The sequence below is a fragment of the Oncorhynchus masou genome, chromosome 5, assembly GCF_036934945.1.
Source record: "Oncorhynchus masou masou isolate Uvic2021 chromosome 5, UVic_Omas_1.1, whole genome shotgun sequence".
NCBI lineage: Eukaryota > Metazoa > Chordata > Actinopteri > Salmoniformes > Salmonidae > Oncorhynchus > Oncorhynchus masou.
Genome location: NC_088216.1, coordinates 14,210,933 through 14,233,017, shown reverse-complemented (window position 1 = coordinate 14,233,017; position 22,085 = coordinate 14,210,933). Strand labels below are relative to the sequence as shown.

The window sequence follows — 22,085 nt, the reverse complement described above, 5'->3', positions numbered from 1 at the left end:
ACATCATTCAACTATAGCATGTTAATTTGGCCGTGTTTTAAATGGCACCCTGTCAACAGAACATCATTCAACTATAGCCTGTTAATTTGGCTGTGTTTTTAAAATGGCACCCTGTCAACAGAACATCAACTATAGCTTGTTAATTTGGATGTGTTTTAAAATGGCACCCTGTCAACAGAACATCATTCAACTATAGCCTGTTAATTTGGCTGTGTTTTAAAATGGCACCCTGTCAACAAAACATCATTCAACTATAGCCTGTTAATTTGGCTGTGTTTTAAAATAGCACCCAGTCAACAGAACATCATTCAACTATAGCCTGTTAATTTGGCTGTGTTTTAAAATGGCACCCTGTCAACAGAACATCAACTATAGCCTGTTAATTTGGCTGTTTTTAAAATGGCACCCTGTCAACAGAACATCATTTAACTATAGCCTGTTAATTTGGCTGTGTTTTTTAAAATGGCACCCTGTCAACAGAACATCAACTATAGCCTGTTAATTTGGCTGCGTTATAAATCCTCCTGTCCCTATATAGGGCTCTGTTCAAAAGGTAGTGCCCTAAATAGGGAATAGCGTGCCATTTGGGCGACGGACAATGTTTTTTGACCAATCCTTTAAACCCATTCTCTTTTGTCACACAGCAAAGACCGGTGGCGACGGTCCCTCTGCACCAGGACCACAGAGAAAACACCGGAAGAAACAACAGGTCAAACGGAAAACCAGCGTCCGAGGAGACAAACAGAAGCAACCCAAAGCCAAGAGGTTTAACAACCGTCGCTGCTTTAAATGTGGAGAGGGATTCCCCCGGGAATATGAGCTGTTGCTCCACCTGCAGACACATCTGGATTACAACTGCTACGTGTGCGGAACGCCGTTCGACAACCAAGAGCTGCTGCAGAGACATCAGAAGGAGCACGCCGGTAAGCGAGCCTGTGATGGACACTCACAACGGCTTTCGTCGATGACTGTAGCGCTATTGTATAGCCTTCCTGACGGGTTACTAGTGAATTCACTGTGAGTAGGTTGTGCCTCAAATGGCACCCATATTCCCTACGTAGTGCACACTAGGGGCCCATAGGCTCGTGTCAAAGGTAGTGCACCCTGGGGCGGCAGGGTAGCCTAGTGGTTAGAGAGTTGGACTAGTAACCCGAAATCCCCGAGCTGACAAGGTACAAATCTGTCGTTCTGCCCCTGAACAAGGCAGTTAACTCACTGTTCCTAGGCCGTCATTGAAAATAAGAATTTGTTCTTAACTGACTTACCTAGTTAAATAAAGGTAAAAAAATATTTAAAAAAAAAAAATGGGGAATAGGGAACCGTTTGAGATAGACTAACTGTGTGTTTGTTCCAGAGGAGAGTCTGGGTGTGTTCTCTGGTGAGGCAGCAGGTCCAACTACAGGGCAGCGGCGGGGAGAGGGAAGAGGACTCACCGGTGTCCGACCTGTGGCAAAGAACTATCCGACGCGTCCAAGCTGAAGCTGCACGTGAGAATCCACACCGGGGAGAAACCGTACTGTTGCTCCCTGTGCGGAAAGGGTTTCACTCAGCCAGGGAACCTGAAAACGCACATGAAAACACACCGAGGTGAGTGCTGATGCTGATGTTGTGGTCCACGTACAGTGTCTCCAGAAAGGATTCATACCTCTTGACTTTTTCCACATTTTGTTGTGTTACAAGGTGGGATTGAAATGGGTTTAATTGTTCTTTTTTTAATGGTTAATGATAAACACAAAATACCCTGGTCAAAGTGGGAGAAAAAATCAAAGTGTAATGACTAACTTCACCATGCTCAAAGGGATATTCAATGTCTGCTTTTTGATGTTTACCCATCAACCAATAGGGGCCCTTCTTTGCGAGGCATTGGAAAACCTTCCTGGTCTTTGTGGTTGAATCTTTGGTTGAAATTCACTGCTTGACTGAGGGACAATTGAGATAATTGTATGTGTGGGGTACAGCGATGAGGTAGTCATTTAAAAAATCATGTTAAACACTATTATTGCACACAGAGTGAGTCCATGCAACTTATTATGTGATTTGTTAAGGCCATTTTTACTCCTGAACTTAATTAGTCTCACCGTAACAAAGAGGTTGAACACTGAACTGACTCAAGACATTTCAGCTTTTCATTTTTAATTTATAAGAACTTTAAAACATAATTACTCTGACATCATGGGGTGTTGTGTGTAGTAGGCCAGTCACACACTCACATGTCTCCATTTTAAATTCAGGCAGTAACACAACGACATGTGGGAAGAGTCTGTGAATACTTCCTGAAGGCACTGTACTGTATGTTGATGTTGGGGTGGTGTGAATACTTCCTGAAGGCACTGTACTGTATGTTGATGTTGGGGTGGTGTGAATACCAAGGCACTGTACATGTTGATGCATACTCAAGGCACTGTACTCCATTTTAATGTTGGGGTGCTGTGATTTCCTGAGGCACTGTACTGTATGTTGATGTTGGGGTGGTGTGAATACTTCCTGAAGGCACTGTACTGTATGTTGATGTTAGGTGGTGTGAATACTTCCTAAAGGCACTGTACTGTATGTTGATGTTGGGGTGGTGTGAATACTTCCTGAAGGCACTGTACTGTATGTTGATGTTGGGGTGGTGTGAATACTTCCTGAAGGCACTGTACTGTATGTTGATGTTGGGGTGGTGTGAATACTTCCTGAAGGCACTGTGTTGATGTTGGGGTGGTGAATACCTCCTGAAGGCACTGTACTGTATGTTGATGTTGGGGTGGTGTGAATACTTCCTGAAGGCACTGTACTGTATGTTGATGTTGGGGTGGTGTGAATACTTCCTGAAGGCACTGTACTGTATGTTGATGTTGGGGTGGTGTGAATACTTCCTGAAGGCACTGTACTGTATGTTGATGTTGGGATGTGGTGGTGTGAATACTTCCTGAAGGCACTGTACTGTAACTGTATGTTGATGTTGGGGTGGTGTGAATACTTCCTGAAGGCACTGTACTGTATGTTGATGTTGGGGTGTGAATACTTCCTGAAGGCACTGTACTGTATGTTGATGTTGGGGTGGTGTGAATACTTCCTGAAGGCACTGTACTGTATGTTGATGTTGGGGTGGTGTGAATACTTCCTGAAGGCACTGTACTGTATGTTGATGTTGGGGTGGTGTGAATACCTCCTGAAGGCACTGTACTGTATGTTGATGTTGGGGTGGTGTGAATACTTCCTGAAGGCACTGTACTGTATGTTGATGTTGGGGTGGTGTGAATACTTCCTGAAGGCACTGAATGTTGATGTTGGGGTGGTTCCTGAAGGCACTGTACTGTATGTTGATGTTGGGGTGGTGTGAATACTTCCTGAAGGCACTGTACTGTATGTTGATGTTGGGGTGGTGTGAATACTTCCTGAAGGCACTGTACTGTATGTTGATGTTGGGGTGATGTGAATACTTCCTGAAGGCACTGTACTGTATGTTGATGTTGGGGTGGTGTGAATACTTCCTGAAGGCACTGTACTGTATGTTGATGTTGGGGTGTGGTGTGAATACCTCCTGAAGGCACTGTACTGTATGTTGGGGTGGTGTGAATACTTCCTGAAGGGACTGTACTGTATGTTGATGTTGGGGTGGAAGGCACTGTGAATACTTCCTGAAGGCACTGTAGTGTATGTTGATGTTGGGGTGGTGTGAATACCTGAAGGCACTGTACTGTATGTTGATGTTGGGGTGGTGTGAATACCTCCTGGAGGGTATCTCTCCAGGAACAGGTTGGATTTAAAACCTACAGGAGGGTATTTCTCCGGAACAGGGTTGGAGAGCCCTGATATAGGGAATAGGGGTCCGTTTTGGGGCCACAACCTAAATGTCAACATTTTATCGTCCCTGCAGACGGGAACCCCAGTTTGTTGTCTGCTGGTGGGTTAGGTCCGTCTACGTCAAGAGGTCCTGAAAACCACCAGGAGAATCACACCGCCGCCACATCAGCAGCTCAGGAGAACTTCAACTGTCCAGATCGACCGTCAGCGCAGAAACACATGACGTCTCAGGACAGCGGAGAGAAGGCCTCTTTCTTCTGCTCGCTGTGCGGGGAGCAGTTCTCTGAGAAGGCACAGTTGGAAGAACACCGGTTGGCTCACAACAACAAGAAGCCTTTCCCCTGCCCTGACTGTGGCAAGAGGTTCCGCAGTAATTACTACGTCAAGATCCACATGCGAATGCACACCGGGAGAGGCCTTACCAATGCACTGAGTGTGGGAAGGGCTTCATCACAGAAGAAGGGCTGAAGAAGCACGAGAGCGCTCACCGGGGAGAGAGACCCCACCTCTGCCCCGAGTGCGGAAAGAGATTCAAGCAACAGTCCCAACTTACATGTCACTTCCGTATGCACACCGGACAGAAGAGCCACCTCTGCTCCGTCTGTGGGAAGAGTTACTTCAGAGAGTTTGACCTCAAGGTTCACCTCAGAGTCCACACGGAGAGAAGCCCCATCAGTGTGAGGAGTGCGGGAAGAGTTTCTACTATCTACAGGGGCTCCGGCAGCACCAGAGGACCCACGCTCCCAAGCCCATCGGACCGACCCGCCAGCTAGGCAGGCCTAAGCAGTTGTCCAGCGCAGACATACCGAACCAATCACCCAGGACGGAAGGCCCAGGCCAGCTCCTAGAGTAGAGAGACTCATGCCTCTACCCAGAGTGGAGAGATCCATGCCTCTTGGCCTACCTAGAGTTGAGAGACCCATGCCTCTAGGCCTACCTAGAGTTGAGAGTGATCTGGAGAGACCCATGCCTCTAGGCCTACCTAGAGTTGAGAGTGATCTGGAGAGACCTCACTGGCAGTACTGGCACCTTTAAATGGGAAATCTTCCATTTTCAACGCCGATACAATTATTGGAGGACCAAAACAAGCCGATACTGATTAATCGGACGATTTTTATATATATGAGTGTGGTAATATTTGTAATAATGACAATTACAACAATGCTGAATGAACACTTATTTTAACTTAATATAATACATAAATAAAATCTATTTAGTCTCAAATAAATAGTGAATCATGATCAATTTGGGTTAAATAATGCAAAAACACAGTGTTGGAGAAGAAAGTAAAAGTGCAATATGTGCCATGTAAAAAAGCTAACGTTTAAGTTCCTTGCTCAGAACATGAGAACATATGAAAGCTGGGTGGTTCAACATTCCCAGTTCTTCAATATTCCCAGTTAAGAAGTTTTAGGTTGTAGTTATTATAGGAGTTATGACGCGCCGACTATTTCTCTCTATACCATTTGTATTTCATATACCTTTGACTATTGGATGTTCTAATAGGCACTTTAGTATTGCCAGCCTAATCTCAGGAGTTGATAGGCTTGAAGTCATAAGCAGCGCTGTGGTTCAAGCATTGCTAAGAGCTGCTGGCAAACGCAGTAAAGTTTGAATGTTTACGAGCCTGCTGCTGCCTACCACTGCTCAGTCAGACTGCTCTATCAAATATCAAATCATAGACTTAATTATAATATAATAAACACAGAAATACGAGCCTTTGGTCATCAATATGTTCAAATCCAGAAACTATCATTTCGAAAACAAAATGTTTATTCTCTCAGTGAAATACGGAACCGTTTCGTATTTTATCAAACGGGTGGCATCCCTAAGTCTAAATATTGCTGTTACATTGCACAACCTTCAATGTTATGTCATAATTACGTAAAATTCTGACAAATTAGTTAACGAGCCAGGCGGCCCAAACTGTTGCATATACCCTGACTCTGCGTGCAATGAACGCAAGAGAAGTGACACAATATCCCTAGTTAATATTGCCTGCTAACATTCATTAATTTAAACTAAATATGCAGGTTTAAAAATATATAATTCTGTGTATTAATTTTAAGAAAGGCATTGATGTTTATGGTTAGTTACATTCGTGCAAAGAAATGACCCCTAATTAACCGGCCGACCTCTAGTTTGAACTGCAGATTGCGCTTTTAATCCCCGCTACGTTGCTGACAACATGTAAGGCCAGTTTGAACTGCAGATTGTGCCTTTAACCCCCGCTATGTTGCTGACAACATTTAAGGCCAGTTTGAGCCTTTAACCCCCGCTACGTTGCTGACAACATGTAAGGCCAGTTTGAGCCTTTAACCCCCGCTACGTTGCTGACAACATGTAAGGCCAGTTTGAACTGCAGATTGTGCCTTTAACCCCCGCTATGTTGCTGACAACATGTAAGGCCAGTTTGAACTGCAGACTGCTCCTTTAACCCCCGCTACGTTGCTGACAACATTTAAGGCCAGTTTGAACTGCAGATTGCGCCTTTAACCCCCGATATGTTGCTGACAACATGTAAGACCAGTTTGAACTGCAGACTGCTCCTTTAACCCCCGCTACGTTGCTGACAATATGTAAGACCAGTTTGAACTGCAGACTGCTCCTTTAACCCCCGCTACGTTGCTGACAACATGTAAGGCCAGTTTGAACTGCAGATTGCGCCTTTAACCCCCGCTACGTTGCTGACAACATGTAAGACCAGTTTGAACTGCAGACTGCTCCTTTAATGTTGCTGACCGATTTAAGACTAGTTCTGCATTTAAATAGCATGTTCAATAGAGAAACCGATTGTTGCTCCATGGGGCCGTTATGTATCATGTGTCTCAGAGTAGGAGTGCTGATCTAGGATCAGGTCCCCCTGTCCATATAACCATATTTATTGGGATCTAAAAAGGAGGAAGCTGACCATCAATCAGCACTCCTACTTTAAGATGCTTCATACAGACGGCCTTTGGACCATACAGACGGCCTTTGGACTAGGCTTAATCTATATCATCTTCATACAGACGTCCTTTGGACCAGGCTTAATCTATATCATCTTCATACATATCATCTTCATACAGACCATACAGACGGCCTTTGGACTAGGCTTAATTTGGACAGACGGCCTTTGGAGGCTTAATCTATATCATCTTCATACAGACGGTATTTGGACCAGGCTTAATCTATATCATCTTCATACAGACGGCCTTTGGACTAGGCTTAATCTATATCATCTTCATACAGACGGCCTTTGGACTAGGCTTAATCTATATCATCTTCATACAGACGTCCTTTGGACCAGGCTTAATCTATATCATCTTCATACAGACGGCCTTTGGACCAGGCTTAATCTATATCCGGGAAACCAGACAGATCTATTATCTCTGTGGTTAATCTCACTACTTTTGTCTCGACTGTTAAAAGTAGTGGGAATTCATGTGCCTTGCTAGCATCAGATCAGATTGTATTTGGCACCTGCTCCGAAAACAACACGACCTTACAGTGAAGTTAAGAAAAGACCTAAAAATAAAAAATAAAGTAAAAATAACAAATAATTAAAGAGCAGCAGCGGTAAAATAACAATAGCGAGGCTATATACAGGGGGCACCGTTATTTATGTGTGTTCCTCTTCTCCGGGCCCCACCACAGTTACGACAGAGGATGCTAACGAGACGCCGTTTGCCTTGAGAGTTTCACTTGTAGAGGGTCCGCACAACAAAACCAAAACATGATCAAAATGATTTGTATGCTCTTCTCCTAATTCTGACTGAGGAGGGCCAAGCACCAAGGTTCAGGCTGTCATGTCATCATCAGTGGGAGGCCACATAGAGGTGCACTATTCCTTTACCTTCAGGTTCTGGGAGTGGGTTCTGGGAGTGGGTGAAAAGCCAAGCAAGTGTTATTTTACTATGAAGATTTGTGATCAACGCCTTTTTTTTATGACCATCCGTTGAGTCGGGACGCTTGTCTGGTTTACACTAAATATACTATTTGAATAACTTTAATTGTTATTATTGTCATATTACTCTGTTGAATTGTCTCTCATTCATAAGCACTTAAATGTTTTCTTCTGAAGTTCTCGCAGACGGGTCTCGGTGTCTGTGTGGAACGTCACCACCTGATTACAACGGTACCTGCGCACAGTAGTCGTGTCATGATTAAATAAATCATTGCAATGATTAAAAAAAAAAAATCTCAATTTTTATTTTATATAAACTATGAAGCTGCTGAGCTCAAGAAGTGAAGAGTGTCTGTTTTAATCAATAATGACTAATTAAAGTGTTACTCTATTAGGGAAGTAGGCGACTTCATGTCAGCCAGAGCACCTGGCTCATGCCAGGGAGGCAGCCCGCTTCCAGGACTAATGCAATCACTTCCCACCTGGTTCAAACTCCTCCTACCGGTGTAACCCGGGCCAGATAAACGAATCCCCTCAGTGACAAGAGGTTGCCATGGAGACCTCCCGTTTGGCGCAGTGGTCTAAGGCACGGCTTCGCAATCCTAGAGGTGTCACTAATTGAATAAATTAATACAATCAGTTTCCGTGTGGGGAATCGTAGGTGGTGGTCATTATATTGATGTCTTGTTTTGACTGATGTCATGTTTATGCTAATATGGCAAAAAATTCACTAGCAAGCTATCCAACAACCATAACGATGTATGTGAGACAAGTGCTCATTGTGCAAATGTATTTGTTTTCAATAAACATTTGGAGATTAAATATAGTATACATGTTGTCAACAGTCTAATGCTAAGTACAAGTGCTAGTCGAAACTATGACATGTTCGACTTGCTAACTTGTAGTTATACACCTGCTGTATTCAACGAATCAGCAAGTCGGAAATGTCTGACGAGCATGTGAACGCAGCATCAGCCAACTCTGTTGCCCCATAGTTGCGCATGTGTTGGTTTCGTTGCTAAACAACCAACCCATATATGCCTCTTAAGGGGAAGTAATCAGATAACATTAATGAGTTTGGGTAATCCTACCGAGTACCATGTTGGACCGGTAACAGATTGTAACCGATTACATTTAGAAAGTAACTTACACAACCCTGGAGACAAAGTCCCATTCATATTGTTGCTGTTTGGACTCCAGAACAGGTGGTGGCGCTAACGCGGATCGTCTGAGGAATCTAACCCGGAAGAAGAAACATACTAAGGTTGATAGTTAGCTCGCGGGGTTATTTTGTAAGTGTGTGAAAATGTGTCCGATATCATTTGATACGGTTTAAAGTAGATTTTGATATTGTCAAACACGGACTATAAACGTGGAACCGACGATGTTATCAACCACAATTCCATATCGTTTTGTTATCGGGTCTAGGAAAGTAAGTTAGCTTGTTAGCTAAAGCATAGCTTACTGATTTAGCTAGTTTTCAAATAGTTCTGGATATCAAGCAATCAGCTATCTAACTAATGTGAACGGTCAGTGGAATGAAAACGGTGATGTCAGAATAATCAGCTATAATTCAGTGCTCTAACTACATAATTCATATGAAGCGATAGAAGAATTCATGATGGATGAGGTGAGAAAGACTCATAGAGACAGATGGAGGACTAGTACCATTGAGGACGTTCACCATTTTGAAGTAATCAACTGGGTGGGACATCCGGTGGGTTAGGAAGGATCTCATAATTCCATCCAGGTCATCAGGAGGGATCAGCCAATTAATTATATTTGTGAGCAAACGTTCCAAAACTGCAGGTGACAGTCAATTGCCAACCTTTGCTTTATGCCTGTCTAAATAACACCCTCCAGGTGGCAGTACGCACCCTTTCAGTTTGTTTACCAACTCATAGAAGTAGTAGAAGAAGAAATTGGACTACTTCAAAATGGAGATAGCCTCAATGGCGCTGCCCATGCTCTCAGAGATGCCTTAATAGAACATATACAATGTTGTGTCCTCTATCTCTATGGAATGACTGCAGCTAATGTTAGGTGGGTAATGCTAAACCAGTCTGGACGGCGTTGCCTAAAGCCTGTCGCATGCTTTCCAGTCGAAACAGTGACGCACATGTATTATGACGAACATTTGTGACGTTCGAGCACACTTTTTATTTTCTTGAGGCGAGTTGAAATTTCGTAGCTGAAGTCTACGCCCCTTCGTCGGTGATTGGTCAACAGTATTACCAAATATATATTTTTTAACTAACCCAAGATCGACCAGAGCCTGTCGTTCCCGATGGGAGAAAATGTATCATAGTTTGCAGAACAAGCAAGGAAGTGGGCAGAGCCAAACACTAGCTAGTGAGAGTCTAGCGTTTATTTGCATATTTGCATTAGGGAAGGTCTACTCTTAAGTGTGTGTGTTCTCAATACGCCCTTCTAAACAACACAAAACATTTTTTTTTTACTTTGCAAAGGGTAAAGTCTACTAAACGCAGTCCACTCTGTTACAGATTCTAGTTTTGGAAACGTAATACTGAATGGAGATCAAATGTTTAATCAATGAGAAAATTTGCAGAATTTCGGCCAAAATCCATCTCACACCATCTTCTCCCCCAGCCGGACCCTGGGTTTCCTCTCATCACCATATTTGGCAGTGTGGAACCGCCAACCGGATGCTTCACATTTACAGTGTTGCAAAAAGTAACCAAATGTCATACTTGAGTAAAAGTACAGATACCTTAATAGAAAATGACTCAAGTAAAAGTGAGTCACCCAGCAAGTATTTAGTTTTAAATATACTTAAGTATCAAAACTAAGTGTAAATTCTAAAATATACTTAAGTATCAAAAGTGAAAGTAAAAATAATTTCACATTGTTTATATTAAGCAAACCAAATGGCAGGATTTTTCTTGATTTTTTAAAATGTACGGATAGCCAGGGGCACACTCCAACACTCAGACATCATTTACAAATTAAGCATTTGTGTTTAGTGACCACCAGATCAGAGGCAGTAGGGATGACCAGGGATGAATTGGAAAGCGCATGAATTGAACCATTTTCCTGTCCCGCTAAACATTCGAAATGTAACAAGTACTTTTGGGTGTCAGGGAAAATGTATGGAGTAAAAAGTACATGATTTTCTTTCGGGAATGTAGTGGAGTAAAAGTAAAAGGTTATAAAAATATAAATAGGAAAGTACAGATACAAACAAAACGTATATAGTACTTTTACTTAAGTGCTTTACAGCACTGCACATTTATGCATCCTGGCTCATTGTTCTTCCTCCTTGTCGGAGTGGGAACGGGATTCTTCAGTGGGGTGTTTGTTGTCATTCAACGAGAGACGACTAGTTTTCATGCTCATTTTTTCCACTTTAGAAATACTGCACCAAGTATCTTAGTTTGATATATACAATTCTGCGACTAAGACCTCCTCGGTAAAGACATCTAAATTAATTACAGATTTCTTGATTTATCTTAGATTCATTCGGACTATTTTTTTGGGGGGGACACACACACAGCCCGAACGCACACCTTCCCACAATTTCAACACAATGGAACGCAATTCAAAAAGTATTAAAGCCAAAGTTCTAGAACACTGCGGTGCGTACGCGTTTTTGGAACTCTGATACACGCAAGTGGTAGCTGATGATGAATGTCGCTATTTTATAACAAGTCATTCTTTATTTTAGGATTCTGCCGACCCATCCATCCCCCCTCTCTCCCGCTCCACTGAACCCAACCCTCCTCTCTCCCGCTCCACTGAACCCAACCCTCCTCTCTCCCGCTCCACTGAACCCAACCCTCCTCTCTCCCGCTCCACTGAACCCAACCCTCCTCTCTCCCCTCCACTGCTCCACTGAACCCAACCCTCCTCTCTCCCGCTCCACTGAACCCAACCCTCCGAACCCAACCCTCCAGAGTCACTGGTTCCTGACTCTAACCATAGAGACATCGACAACTGCAGTGAAATACCCAGATTTAACATTGTAGTCAAAGAGGAGGAGGAAGACTGGGATGTGGATGATACTGGTAAGTATTACTATAGTGACTGAATTAATAATATCAATGGGATTATATAGTTCTGTTCCATACAGTGTTTCCCCCAGGATCCTTTTCAGCAGCGGTGGCAAAGCTAGCAGGCGGGGGGGTTGTTTTGTAGGACGACTGTGAGGAGAAGGTCATTTCTGGGGACTCTTTTTAAAAGGGCATTCTATTCCAAAATGCATGATAAATGTACTGATGTTGACTCCATCTTTAATAGAACAGATGCTGCTCCGCTGCACTGTAGGGAGATGAAGAGGAGCAGGCAGTGGCTGTGCCCTTGTGGCTCTCATTCGTACCACTGTTCAAATATACACTGCAACGTTTCACTCTGATCTTAAAGGGAAAGTGAGAGATTTTGGGCAATCTACTTCCCCAGAGTCAGATGAACTCATGGACACCATTTGTTTGTTTCTGCAGTTTGAGGGAAGTTTCATTGCGCTAACGCTAGTTAGCAGCTTCCTTTAAACTGCACGCAGAGACATAAATGAATATAAATGAATATAGTGAAAACACTGCCATATATAGCAGTTTAATTCACTAAAAGGTGACTTGTTTGCAGAATAAAAACAGAGGACAACTACAAATAATAGAATAGAATCATGTATTTGTCGTTATACTGTACTCGATACCATCTACTGTATCTTGCCTATGCCGTTCTGCACCATCACTCATTCATATCTTTATGTACATATTCTTTATCCCCTTACACTGTGTATAAGAAATTAGTTTTGGAATTGTTAGTTAGATTACTTGTTGGTTATTACTGCATAGTCGGAACTGGAAGCACAAGCATTTCACTACACTCGCATTAACATCTGCTAACCATGTGTATGTGACAAATAAAATTTGATTGGATTTGATTTGTTATGCACCGATATGACATTTTTGGCTGATACCGATATCTAATATTTTTCTTGCCAAAAAAAACGAAACCGATATAAAAAAATGTTGCATTCTTTTAATCATTCTTGTACAATTAAATAGTTAACACACACACATGGATGCAGAGGTCTAAGGCAAGAGGCATCACTACGGTCCCTGATTCTAATCCAGGCTGTATCACATCCGGCCGTGATTGGGAGTCTCATAGGGCGGCGCACAATTGGCCCAGTGTCAACAGGTTTGGCCGGGGTAGACTGTCATTGTAAATAAGAATTTGTTCTTAACTGACCTTGCCTAGTTAAATAAAGGTTACACACATACACACACACACACACACACACACACCAAAAAGTTATTTTGTTGGCATTGACGTGTGTCCCCATTACCAGCGAAACATAATCAAAACCAATTTCTTTCACTTACTTGCTGTGCTGCTTCATCGTTTCATTCTCAACCAGGATTTCTCTTGCTATGGAACGCTGTTTGGGTCTTTGTGTGTCAAATAACACTATTAGATGTGTCAAATAAGCTTGCTGACCAATCAGGACCTGAATATGACTGCACGTCACATAATAATTTAATGCATTCATACATTTTTTTTACATAGTTATTACACATTGATTACACAATCACTCCTACTTCATGTGTCACAACGATTCATCGATACGTATGCTATGATGCTAGTAAAGTTGTCTCACGCACCTACAGTGCTGGTCATAAAAAAAGCTAGCTAGCTCATGGATTTAGCAATGTTCTTCCCCAAAAACATAGCAAAACGACAATCTGTTTCAGTAGCTATAGTTCAGAACCACATAACATTCTATAATAGAACTGTGTTATTTGACAGGTCAAATTAAATGCTAATTTAGTGGGTCAAATAGTGTTATTTGACGTGTGTCTTTTTTGACACACAGAGACCCAAACGGCCATAGTATGTTGTGAAGCTAATAGCAGGGACGCTACTACTGTGTAACTGTGTAACTCCGGTAGGGCAACGTGTGTACCGGTGCTCAACCAGGCAGCGAAAGCCAACATCCCCCACGACAGAGAACGGTTGGTTGTCAAGGGCAATGAATACCATTATCTTGGCGTGAATGGATTTCTCTTTTGAGTTGTCTCTCTGAAATTGTCTTACTCTTTCAAATGACTGCTGGACGAGGTTAGGAATGCTGTGCTGCATGTGTAGCGCAAAATTTTACGTGCCGTCATTACGTCATGTACCTACATTATATAGGTATGCATGCCAGCTTTGACATCAGTTTTGCACATTGGCGTTAAACTAGTTGGCATTTTTTAGCTAATATCGGCAGATTCCGATATGTTCACCGATTTATATCGTGCGTCCCTAATTTGTCATTGAACTTTTCTTGTCCTATTGTAACAGGAGAGAATCCTAACCCCGGCTCTGGTGAAGAGGCATCAGCAGAACAACACCAGGAGAATCCTGCGACTAAGAAGCCATGGCGATGCCCCCAATGTGGAATAGAAATCGCTCACCCATCCAATATCAACAGACACCTGAGAACACACACAAAACCTGCTAAGGAGTCTTCCGTCTGTCCAGTATGTGGAAAAGACTTTGTTCACCCCTCCAAACTGAAGAGACACCGCCACACACATACAGGAGAGAAGCCTTACCAGTGCTCTGTGTGCGGGAAGCGATTCACACTGAAGCCCCACCTGGAAAGACATCAGATGACCCACCCTGGAGGGAAGCAGCCAGACGCGACAAAGAGGCACCCGTGCTCCGATTGTGGAAAGGAATTTTTCTCTGCATATGAACTGAAGATGCACATGAGAAAGCACACCGGGGAGAGACCTCACCAGTGCTCCTACTGCGAGATGAGCTTTGGCTGTAAGGGAACTCTATCGAGACACGTACGACGCCATACAGGAGCACCCACACCGAAACCTTACCAATGCTCACAGTGTGGGAAGAGATACGAGTCACCGTCGAGGCTCAGGCAGCATCAGACTGTGCACACTGGAGAGAAACCTTACAAGTGCTCTGATTGCGGGAGGGGTTTCGCTTCGACCGAAGGTCTTCGCAAACATCAATGCAGTCATGCCAGTAATCATAGCAACCAGTGTACACTGGGAATTCGAGATACGTCGTCATCGGGCTGTCAAACTATGAATATCAAGATCGAAGACGAGGAACAGGAAATTAATGTCAAAGAGGAGGAGGAGGAAATTGTTGTTTTTGTCAATGGTGATAAAGAAACCTTACCAGTGTACCACCTGTAATCAGAGCTTTGTTCACCCTAGCTCTCTAGCAAGACACAAAATATCCCACACTAGTGTCACGCAGTACAGCTGTTCAGAATGTGGGAAGGAATTCAGCCAATCATGGACTTTCAAGATACACATGCAACAGCACACCGGAGAGAAACCACACCGCAGCTCTCCGTGTAATAAGAGTTTCTCAGCTGTTGCACTTCTCAGAAGACACCAGATGGTTCACACTAGGGTGAAACCTTACCCCTGCTCTCTCTGTAGGAATAGATTCTCCTCGTCAGCAAACCGATCCAGTCAAAGACATCATGTCCTTGCCAAAGAATGTAGCTGCTTCTTCCCTGAACCAATCTCGTGGGATCACAGGGATCACAACAGCAGGTGTCTATTCTAGTACCGGATGTCAAAGTGAAAGAGAAGAAGGAAGATCCTGCTTTTGGTGAACTGAAGCGTTTATTTTGTACTATTGCTTAGATATTGAATGGGCCCATACTTGTGACCTCTTGCTTAAACTTAGGCTTAGTTTCTTGAGATCTCTTGCTTAAGCTTTTCCCATGAAATAACGTAGCCCTATTCTAACACAACCAGCTGACAGCATGAGATAATGTAGCCCTATGTTAACACGACCAGCTGACAGCATGAGGAATCGTAACCCTATGCTAACACAACCAGCTGACAGCATGAGATAATGTAGCCCTATGCTAACACAGCCAGTTGACAGCATGAGATAATGTAGCCTTATGCTAACACAGCCAGTTGACAGCATGAGATAATGTAGCCCTATGCTAACACAGCCAGCTGACAGCATGAGATAATGTAGCCTTATGCTAACACGAGCAGCTGACAACATGAGATAATGTAGCCCTATGCTAACACAGCCAGTTGACAGCATGAGATAATGTAGCCTTATGCTAACACAACCAGCTGACAGCATGAGGAATCGTAACCCTATGCTAACACAACCAGCTGACAGCATGAGGAATCGTAACCCTATGCTAACACAACCAGCTGACAGCATGAGGAATCGTAACCCTATGCTAACACAACCAGCTGACAGCATGATTATTTTCCTCGAACAAATTCCACAACAGCCAATATTTTTACATACTGTTTTATATATATATATTTCTACACTATGAGGTTGGAATAATACTGTGAAATTGTGAAAATGATGATAATGCCCTTTTAGTGTAAGAGCTTGTTGTAGAAACCCTTCCACAGGGACACTCAAAGTCAATATTAAATGATCTTTATTGTCAGCAAGCTGGAGGGTCACAGTCAAACTCAGATGCATAAAGTACCTGTCTGAACAGGGCCGTTTAGTTCCCTTCTATACTGGTTACAGACACGTCACATAGGTCATAGGTCATAGGGATGGTTCAGTCAAACTCAGATGCATAAAGTACCTGTCTGAATGGGGCCGTTTAGTTCCCTTCTATACTGGTTACAGACACGTCACATAGGTCATAGGTCATAGGGATGGTTCAGTCAAACTCAGATGCATAAAGTACCTGTCTGAACGGGGTCATTTAGTTCCCTTCTATACTGGTTACAGACACGTCACATAGGTCATAGGTCATAGGGATGGTTCAGTCAAACTCAGAAGCATAAAGTACCTGTCTGAACAGGGGTCATTTAGTTCCCTTCTATACTGGTTACAGACACGTCACATAGGTCATAGGTCATAGGGTTGGTTCCGGCATGTGTCTGGCACCGTCTCCTATCTTCACTTATAGAACGGCCGGACGTGATACAGGGGATTCTGGGTGTTTTGACAAATAGTCTCAAGGAGGAGGTATTGATGCTCAATGCTCATTCTATTTAACTACTGCTGTACACACCTTTTCTATTCATATACTGACCTTACTGTCTATACACACCATCTTATATAACTATTGCTGTACAGAGCTTTTCTATTCATATACTGTCTATACACAACATTATATATATATATTCCAGACTGTTCTGGTACATTTTGGTGGGATTTGTATGTATTGTTTTGTATTGTTAGGTAACACTGCAATGTTGGAGCTAGAAACAATACCTGCTATAACAACAGAATGCAGAATACAGCAGAATACTGTGTGTACACGACCAATAACATTTTATTTGATTTTAAGTGGAACAGCCTTGATTTGGAGGGTTAAAATATCCTTCTGGTGGTTAGCTCAGGGCTAACTGTGCCAGGTTATCTCATGGGAAAAGCTAACATGTAGCATTTCCTGGAAAAGTATGGACCCTATACTTTTACAATATTTATTTTCTGTTTCGTCAGGAGCAAACATTTTGACTTAGTCGGGGTGTTGACTAATTTGAGTTAATCCATACGCATGTTGTTGCCAAAGCAGAGAGACCTGACCACTGTTCAGAGAGTGAAGAGAGTCCCTCTGCATCAGGAGAAGAAAAAAAAACTATTTAGTGAGAAGGGAATTCTGAACAGACACCAGAAAGTACACACTGGAGAGAAGCCATACAGTTGCTCCGTGTGTGGGAAGAGTTACTCTTTATCGTCAAGTCTCACAAAACACCAGAGAACGCTCACAGGAGAGAGCCAAGCCGCTGGACAGAGATCACAACAGCAGGTGTCTGTAGCTGTAGAGGAGGCTGGTGTCAGTCTGGTACTCAGTGTTAAAGTAAAATAGGAGGAGGAAGATCATGCCTTTGGTTGAGTTCAACGGGGTTATTTTGTACTATTTATGTCGTTGTTTTACAATTCATTTATTTCCTTTGGGTTATTCAGAGTAGGAGAAACATAGTTCATTCGTCAGGACCAAACAGTTTGATTTAGTCAGGGTGTTGACTAATTTGAGTTCATCCATGCTATCTTTTTCCCATAGCAGAGAGACATGACCACTGCTCCGAGAGCGAAGCAAGTCCTTTTACATCAGGAGAACCTGAACAAAACCAGGAGAATCACACAGCTAAGAGCTCTCAATGCTGTTCAGTGTGAGGACAAAACTGCAACTACATATGAGGATACACACAGGAGAGAATCCTTACCCCTGCTCTGTGTGTGGAAAAGGTTATCAGACCTTCACAAACACATGACAACACACACCGGTGACAAACCTGCTCTGTGTGTGGGAAGCAATTCAGTGAGAGGGGCAACCTTAACACACACCAGAAAATACACACAGGAGAGAAACCTTACCCCTGCCCTGACTGTGGGAAGAGGTTTGCTCACACAGGAGCCATGAAAATACACCTGCTGAAGCACACAGTACTCCTGAAATAGAAGTGGCTGCACACAGGAGAGAAACCTTACCCCTGCCCTGACTGTGGGAAGAGGCAGCCATGAAAATACACCTGCTGAAGCACACAGAAGAGGAACCTCACTCTTGCTCTATCTGTGGAATGACTTTCTTTACATTGTGGAATCTCACTAAACACCAGAAAATACACACAGGAGAAAGGGGTCACGTCTGTGGGAAAGGGTTCTCTGAATCCACACACCTGAGGCCCCATCAGAGGATGCACACTGGAGAGAAACCTTACCAGTGCCCTGACTGTGGGAGGGGCTTCTCACAATCAGGAAGTCTGAGAAGACATCAGCAGATCCACTCTAGCGAGGCTGGCCAGGTCCCTGCTGATGGTGATGCTCTTGATCCACCGACTGGCTGTACCTCCAACGACCATCTGTCAACGTTACCTGAGCACCCCGAGGGCCTCCAAAAGATACCTGGGATTAGTGATGCCTTAGAGGAACTGCAGGTAAAATAAGAAGAAGTTGGTGGTGGTCTGATCAGTTCTGATGGAGAAGAAGTTGGGTTGGATGCTTCTCATCATGGTAAGTGGAGGAGGTCCCATTCTCTCCTATTCTTCATTAAGGGTGCGTTCATTCACTCCCCCTTGTGGATTCAATAGGAATGGAGTGATGCAAGAAACTCCCTCGAGCCAATGCTTTTACACTGACCCAGTATTTTGTAAATCAATGAGGGGGAGTGAGCAGGTGTACAGTTTGGGGGAAAATGGAATCAGACTGCAGTCAAACAACAATACCATAAAAAAATAGAATTCCTAGGAAGGGTTTGGAAACTCTAACCCTGGTGATTTGACTGGTAAACTCATGGGGACACTCGCAATGGCTGCGTTGTATTGTGATGCAATCATTTCCATTTTGAAATGTTCTATCAACCGATGCTGGATTGCACTGCCTCACATTCACTCTCAGCCATATTTGCTCGCATTGCTGGTCCCGTATTTTAGAATTTCTCTGCATTTTATGCATAAATGTATGGGATATTAGGATCCTCTTGTTCTAACCTGGGTATCTTCAGTCCACCCATTGTGACATCATTGAATTGAATGATTGGATTCTATTTCTATAAACGATCCAACATGAACTCGTTTGCTGCTTTGTTATTCCCATGGGAGAGTTTAACCAGGAGGAGAGTCCCTCTACATCAGCAAAACCTGAACATCACCAGGAGAGTCACACAGCTAAGACCTCTCACTGCTGTTCAGTGTGTGGAAGAGACTGCCAAAAGCTTTCATCGCTGGAAAGACACATGAGAACTCACACAGGAGATAAGCCGTACAGTTGTTCTGTGTGTGGGAAGCAGTTCTGTGTAAAAAATACAACTTGAAACTACCAGAAAGTGCACACTGGAGAGAAACCTTACCCCTGCCCCGACTGTGACAAGAGCTTTGTGTTTGGGCATGACCGTTTGTGCCGGAATAAAGTGCCTATTTTTCTTGAACCCTTTGCTCTCTGCACCTGACTCCTACCTTCCACTCCTATTCATCCGTGACAAAGCATTTTTCTACGGCTGGACATGCTTTCCACCTGGCTACCCGTAGCAACTCGTCCAAGCCTTCCCCATTTCTCCTTCTCCCAAATCCAGTCGGCTGATGTTCCGAAAGAGCTGCAAAATCTGGACCCCTACAAATCAGCCGGGCTAGACAATCTGGACCCTTTCTTTCTAAAATGATCTGCCGAAATTGTTGCCACCCCTATTACTAGCCTGTTCAACCTCTCTTCCGTGTCGTCTGAGATTCCCAAAGATTGGAAAGCAGCTGCGGTCATCCCCCTCTTCAAAGGGGGAGACACTCTTGACCCAAACTGCAACAGACATATATCTATCCTACCCTGCCTTTCTAAGGTCTTCAAAAGCCAAGTCAACAAACAGATTACCGACCATTTTGAATCCCACCATGCCTTCTCCGCTATGCAATCTGTTTTCAGAGCTGGTCATGGGTGCACCTCAGCCACGCTCAAGGTCCTAAACGATATCTTAACCGCCATGGATAAGAAACAATACTGTGCAGCCGTATTCATTGACCTGGCCAAGGCTTTCGATTTTGTCAATCACCACATCCTCATCGGCAGACTCAACAGCTTTGGTTTCTCAAATGATTGCCTCTGGTTCGCCAACTACTTCTCTGATAGAGTTCAGTGTGTCAAATCGGAGGGTCTGTTGTCCGGGCCTCTGGCAGTCTCTATGGGGGTGCCACAGGGTTCAATTCTTGGACCGACTCTCTTCTCTGTATACATCAATGATGTCGCTCTTGCTGCTGGGGAGTCTCTGATCCACCTCTACGCAGACGACACAATTCTGTATACTTCTGGCCCTTCACTGGACACTGTGTTAACGACCCTCCAGGCGAGCTTCAATGCCATACAACTCTCCTTCCGTGGCCTCCAATTGCTCTTCAATACAAGTAAAACTAAATGCATGCTCTTCAACCGATCGCTGCCTGCACCTGTCCGCCCGTCCAACATCACTACTCTGGACGGCTCTGACTTAGAATATGTGGACAACTACAAATACCTAGGTGTCTGGTTAGACTGTAAACTCTCCTTCCAGACTCACATCAAACATATCCAATCCAAAGTTAAATCTAGAATTGGCTTCCTATTTCACAGCAAAGCATCCTTCACTCATGCTGCCAAACATACCCTCGTAAAACTGACCATCCTACCAATCCTCGACTTCGCGATGTCATTTACAAAATAGCCTCCAACACTTTACTCAATAAATTGGATGCAGTCTATCACAGTGCCATCTGTTTTGTCACCAAAGCCCCATTTACTACCCACCACTGCGACCTGTACGCTCTCGTTGGCTGGCCCACGCTTCATACTTGTCGCCAAACCCACTGGCTCCTGGTCATCCACTGGCTCGCTGGTCACCATAGCATCACCCACCTGTAGCATGCGCTCCAGCAAGTATCTCTCTGGTCACCCCCAAAACCAATTCTTCCTTTGGCTGCCTCTCCTTCCAGTTCTCTGCTACCAATAACTGGAACGAACTACAGAAATCTCTGAAACTGGAAACACTTATCTCCCTCACTAGCTTTAAGCACCAACTGTCAGAGCAGCTCACAGATTACTGCACCTGTGCAGAGTCCATCTATAATTTATCCCAAACAACTACCTACTTCCCTACTTCATTTATTTTGCTCCTTTGCACCCCATTATTTCTATCTCTACTTTGCACATTCTTCCACTGCAAATCAACCTTTCCAGTGTTTTACTTGCTATATTGTATTTATTTCGCCACCATGGCCTTTTTTTGCCTTTACCTCCCTTATCTCACCTCATTTGCTCACATCGTATATAGATTTGTTTCTACTGTATTATTGACTCTTTGTTTTTCACCATGTGTAGCTCTGTGTTGTTGTATGTGTAGAACTGCTATGCTTTATCTTGGCCAGGTCGCAATTGTAAATGAGAACTTGTTCTCAACTTGCCTACCTGGTTAAATAAAGGTGAAATAAAATAAAATAGTTCATTCAGTATAAACATAGTTCACTGTTTTATCTTTTGTTTTATATGTAATGTGGATGCTTTGGTGTGTTTGGACCCCAGGAAGAGTAGCTACCTTGGCAGCAGCTAATGGGGATCCCTGATAAATACAAATGCAACATTTGGCAAATCTAACCATAAGTCTTCCTCCTATTATGATTCCTGCTTACAAGCTAAAACTAAAGCAGGAAGGGCCTGTGACTCGCTCAATACGGAAGTGGTCAGAGGACACAGATGCTACAGGACTGTTTTTCTAGCACAGACTGTACACAGTGACTGTACATACACGTCCCAACCAGAAGCCATGGATTACAGGTAACATCCGCACCGAGCTAAAGGCTAGCGCCGCCACTTTCAAGGAGCGGGGCAACACTGAAGCATGCATGAGAGCACCAGCTGTTCCTGACTACTGTGTGATCACGCTTTCTGTAGCCGATGTGAGCAAGACCTATAAACAGGTCCTCACTGTGTCGTCACTGATATTTGACAGGTTGAATAAGTTGGC

At 43.6% G+C, this 22,085-nt stretch overlaps 2 protein-coding genes across 2 annotated transcripts; both read left to right on the top strand.

Moving 5' to 3' along the window:
- The first annotated feature begins 649 nt into the window (after window positions 1-649).
- Window positions 650-4,438, top strand: LOC135533959 (replication initiator 1-like). Its single transcript, XM_064961141.1, has 3 exons — window positions 650-923; window positions 1,355-1,587; window positions 3,863-4,438. Exons 2-3 carry the CDS (start codon window positions 1,572-1,574, stop codon window positions 4,255-4,257), a joined length of 411 nt encoding a protein of 136 aa, XP_064817213.1. The 5' UTR covers window positions 650-923; window positions 1,355-1,571; the 3' UTR covers window positions 4,258-4,438.
- A 7,143-nt stretch (window positions 4,439-11,581) lies between these two features.
- LOC135533948 (zinc finger protein 514-like) lies at window positions 11,582-20,742 on the top strand. Its single transcript, XM_064961135.1, has 2 exons — window positions 11,582-11,700; window positions 13,982-20,742. The coding sequence occupies exon 2, from the start codon at window positions 14,293-14,295 to the stop codon at window positions 14,842-14,844; it is 552 nt and encodes a 183-aa protein (XP_064817207.1). The 5' UTR covers window positions 11,582-11,700; window positions 13,982-14,292; the 3' UTR covers window positions 14,845-20,742.
- Window positions 20,743-22,085: the final 1,343 nt, after the last annotated feature.

Bases quoted from the DNA above. Each gene is read 5' to 3' on its own strand.
- LOC135533948 (XM_064961135.1), top strand. From the start codon at position 14,293: ATGACCCACCCTGGAGGGAAGCAGCCAGACGCGACAAAGAGGCACCCG.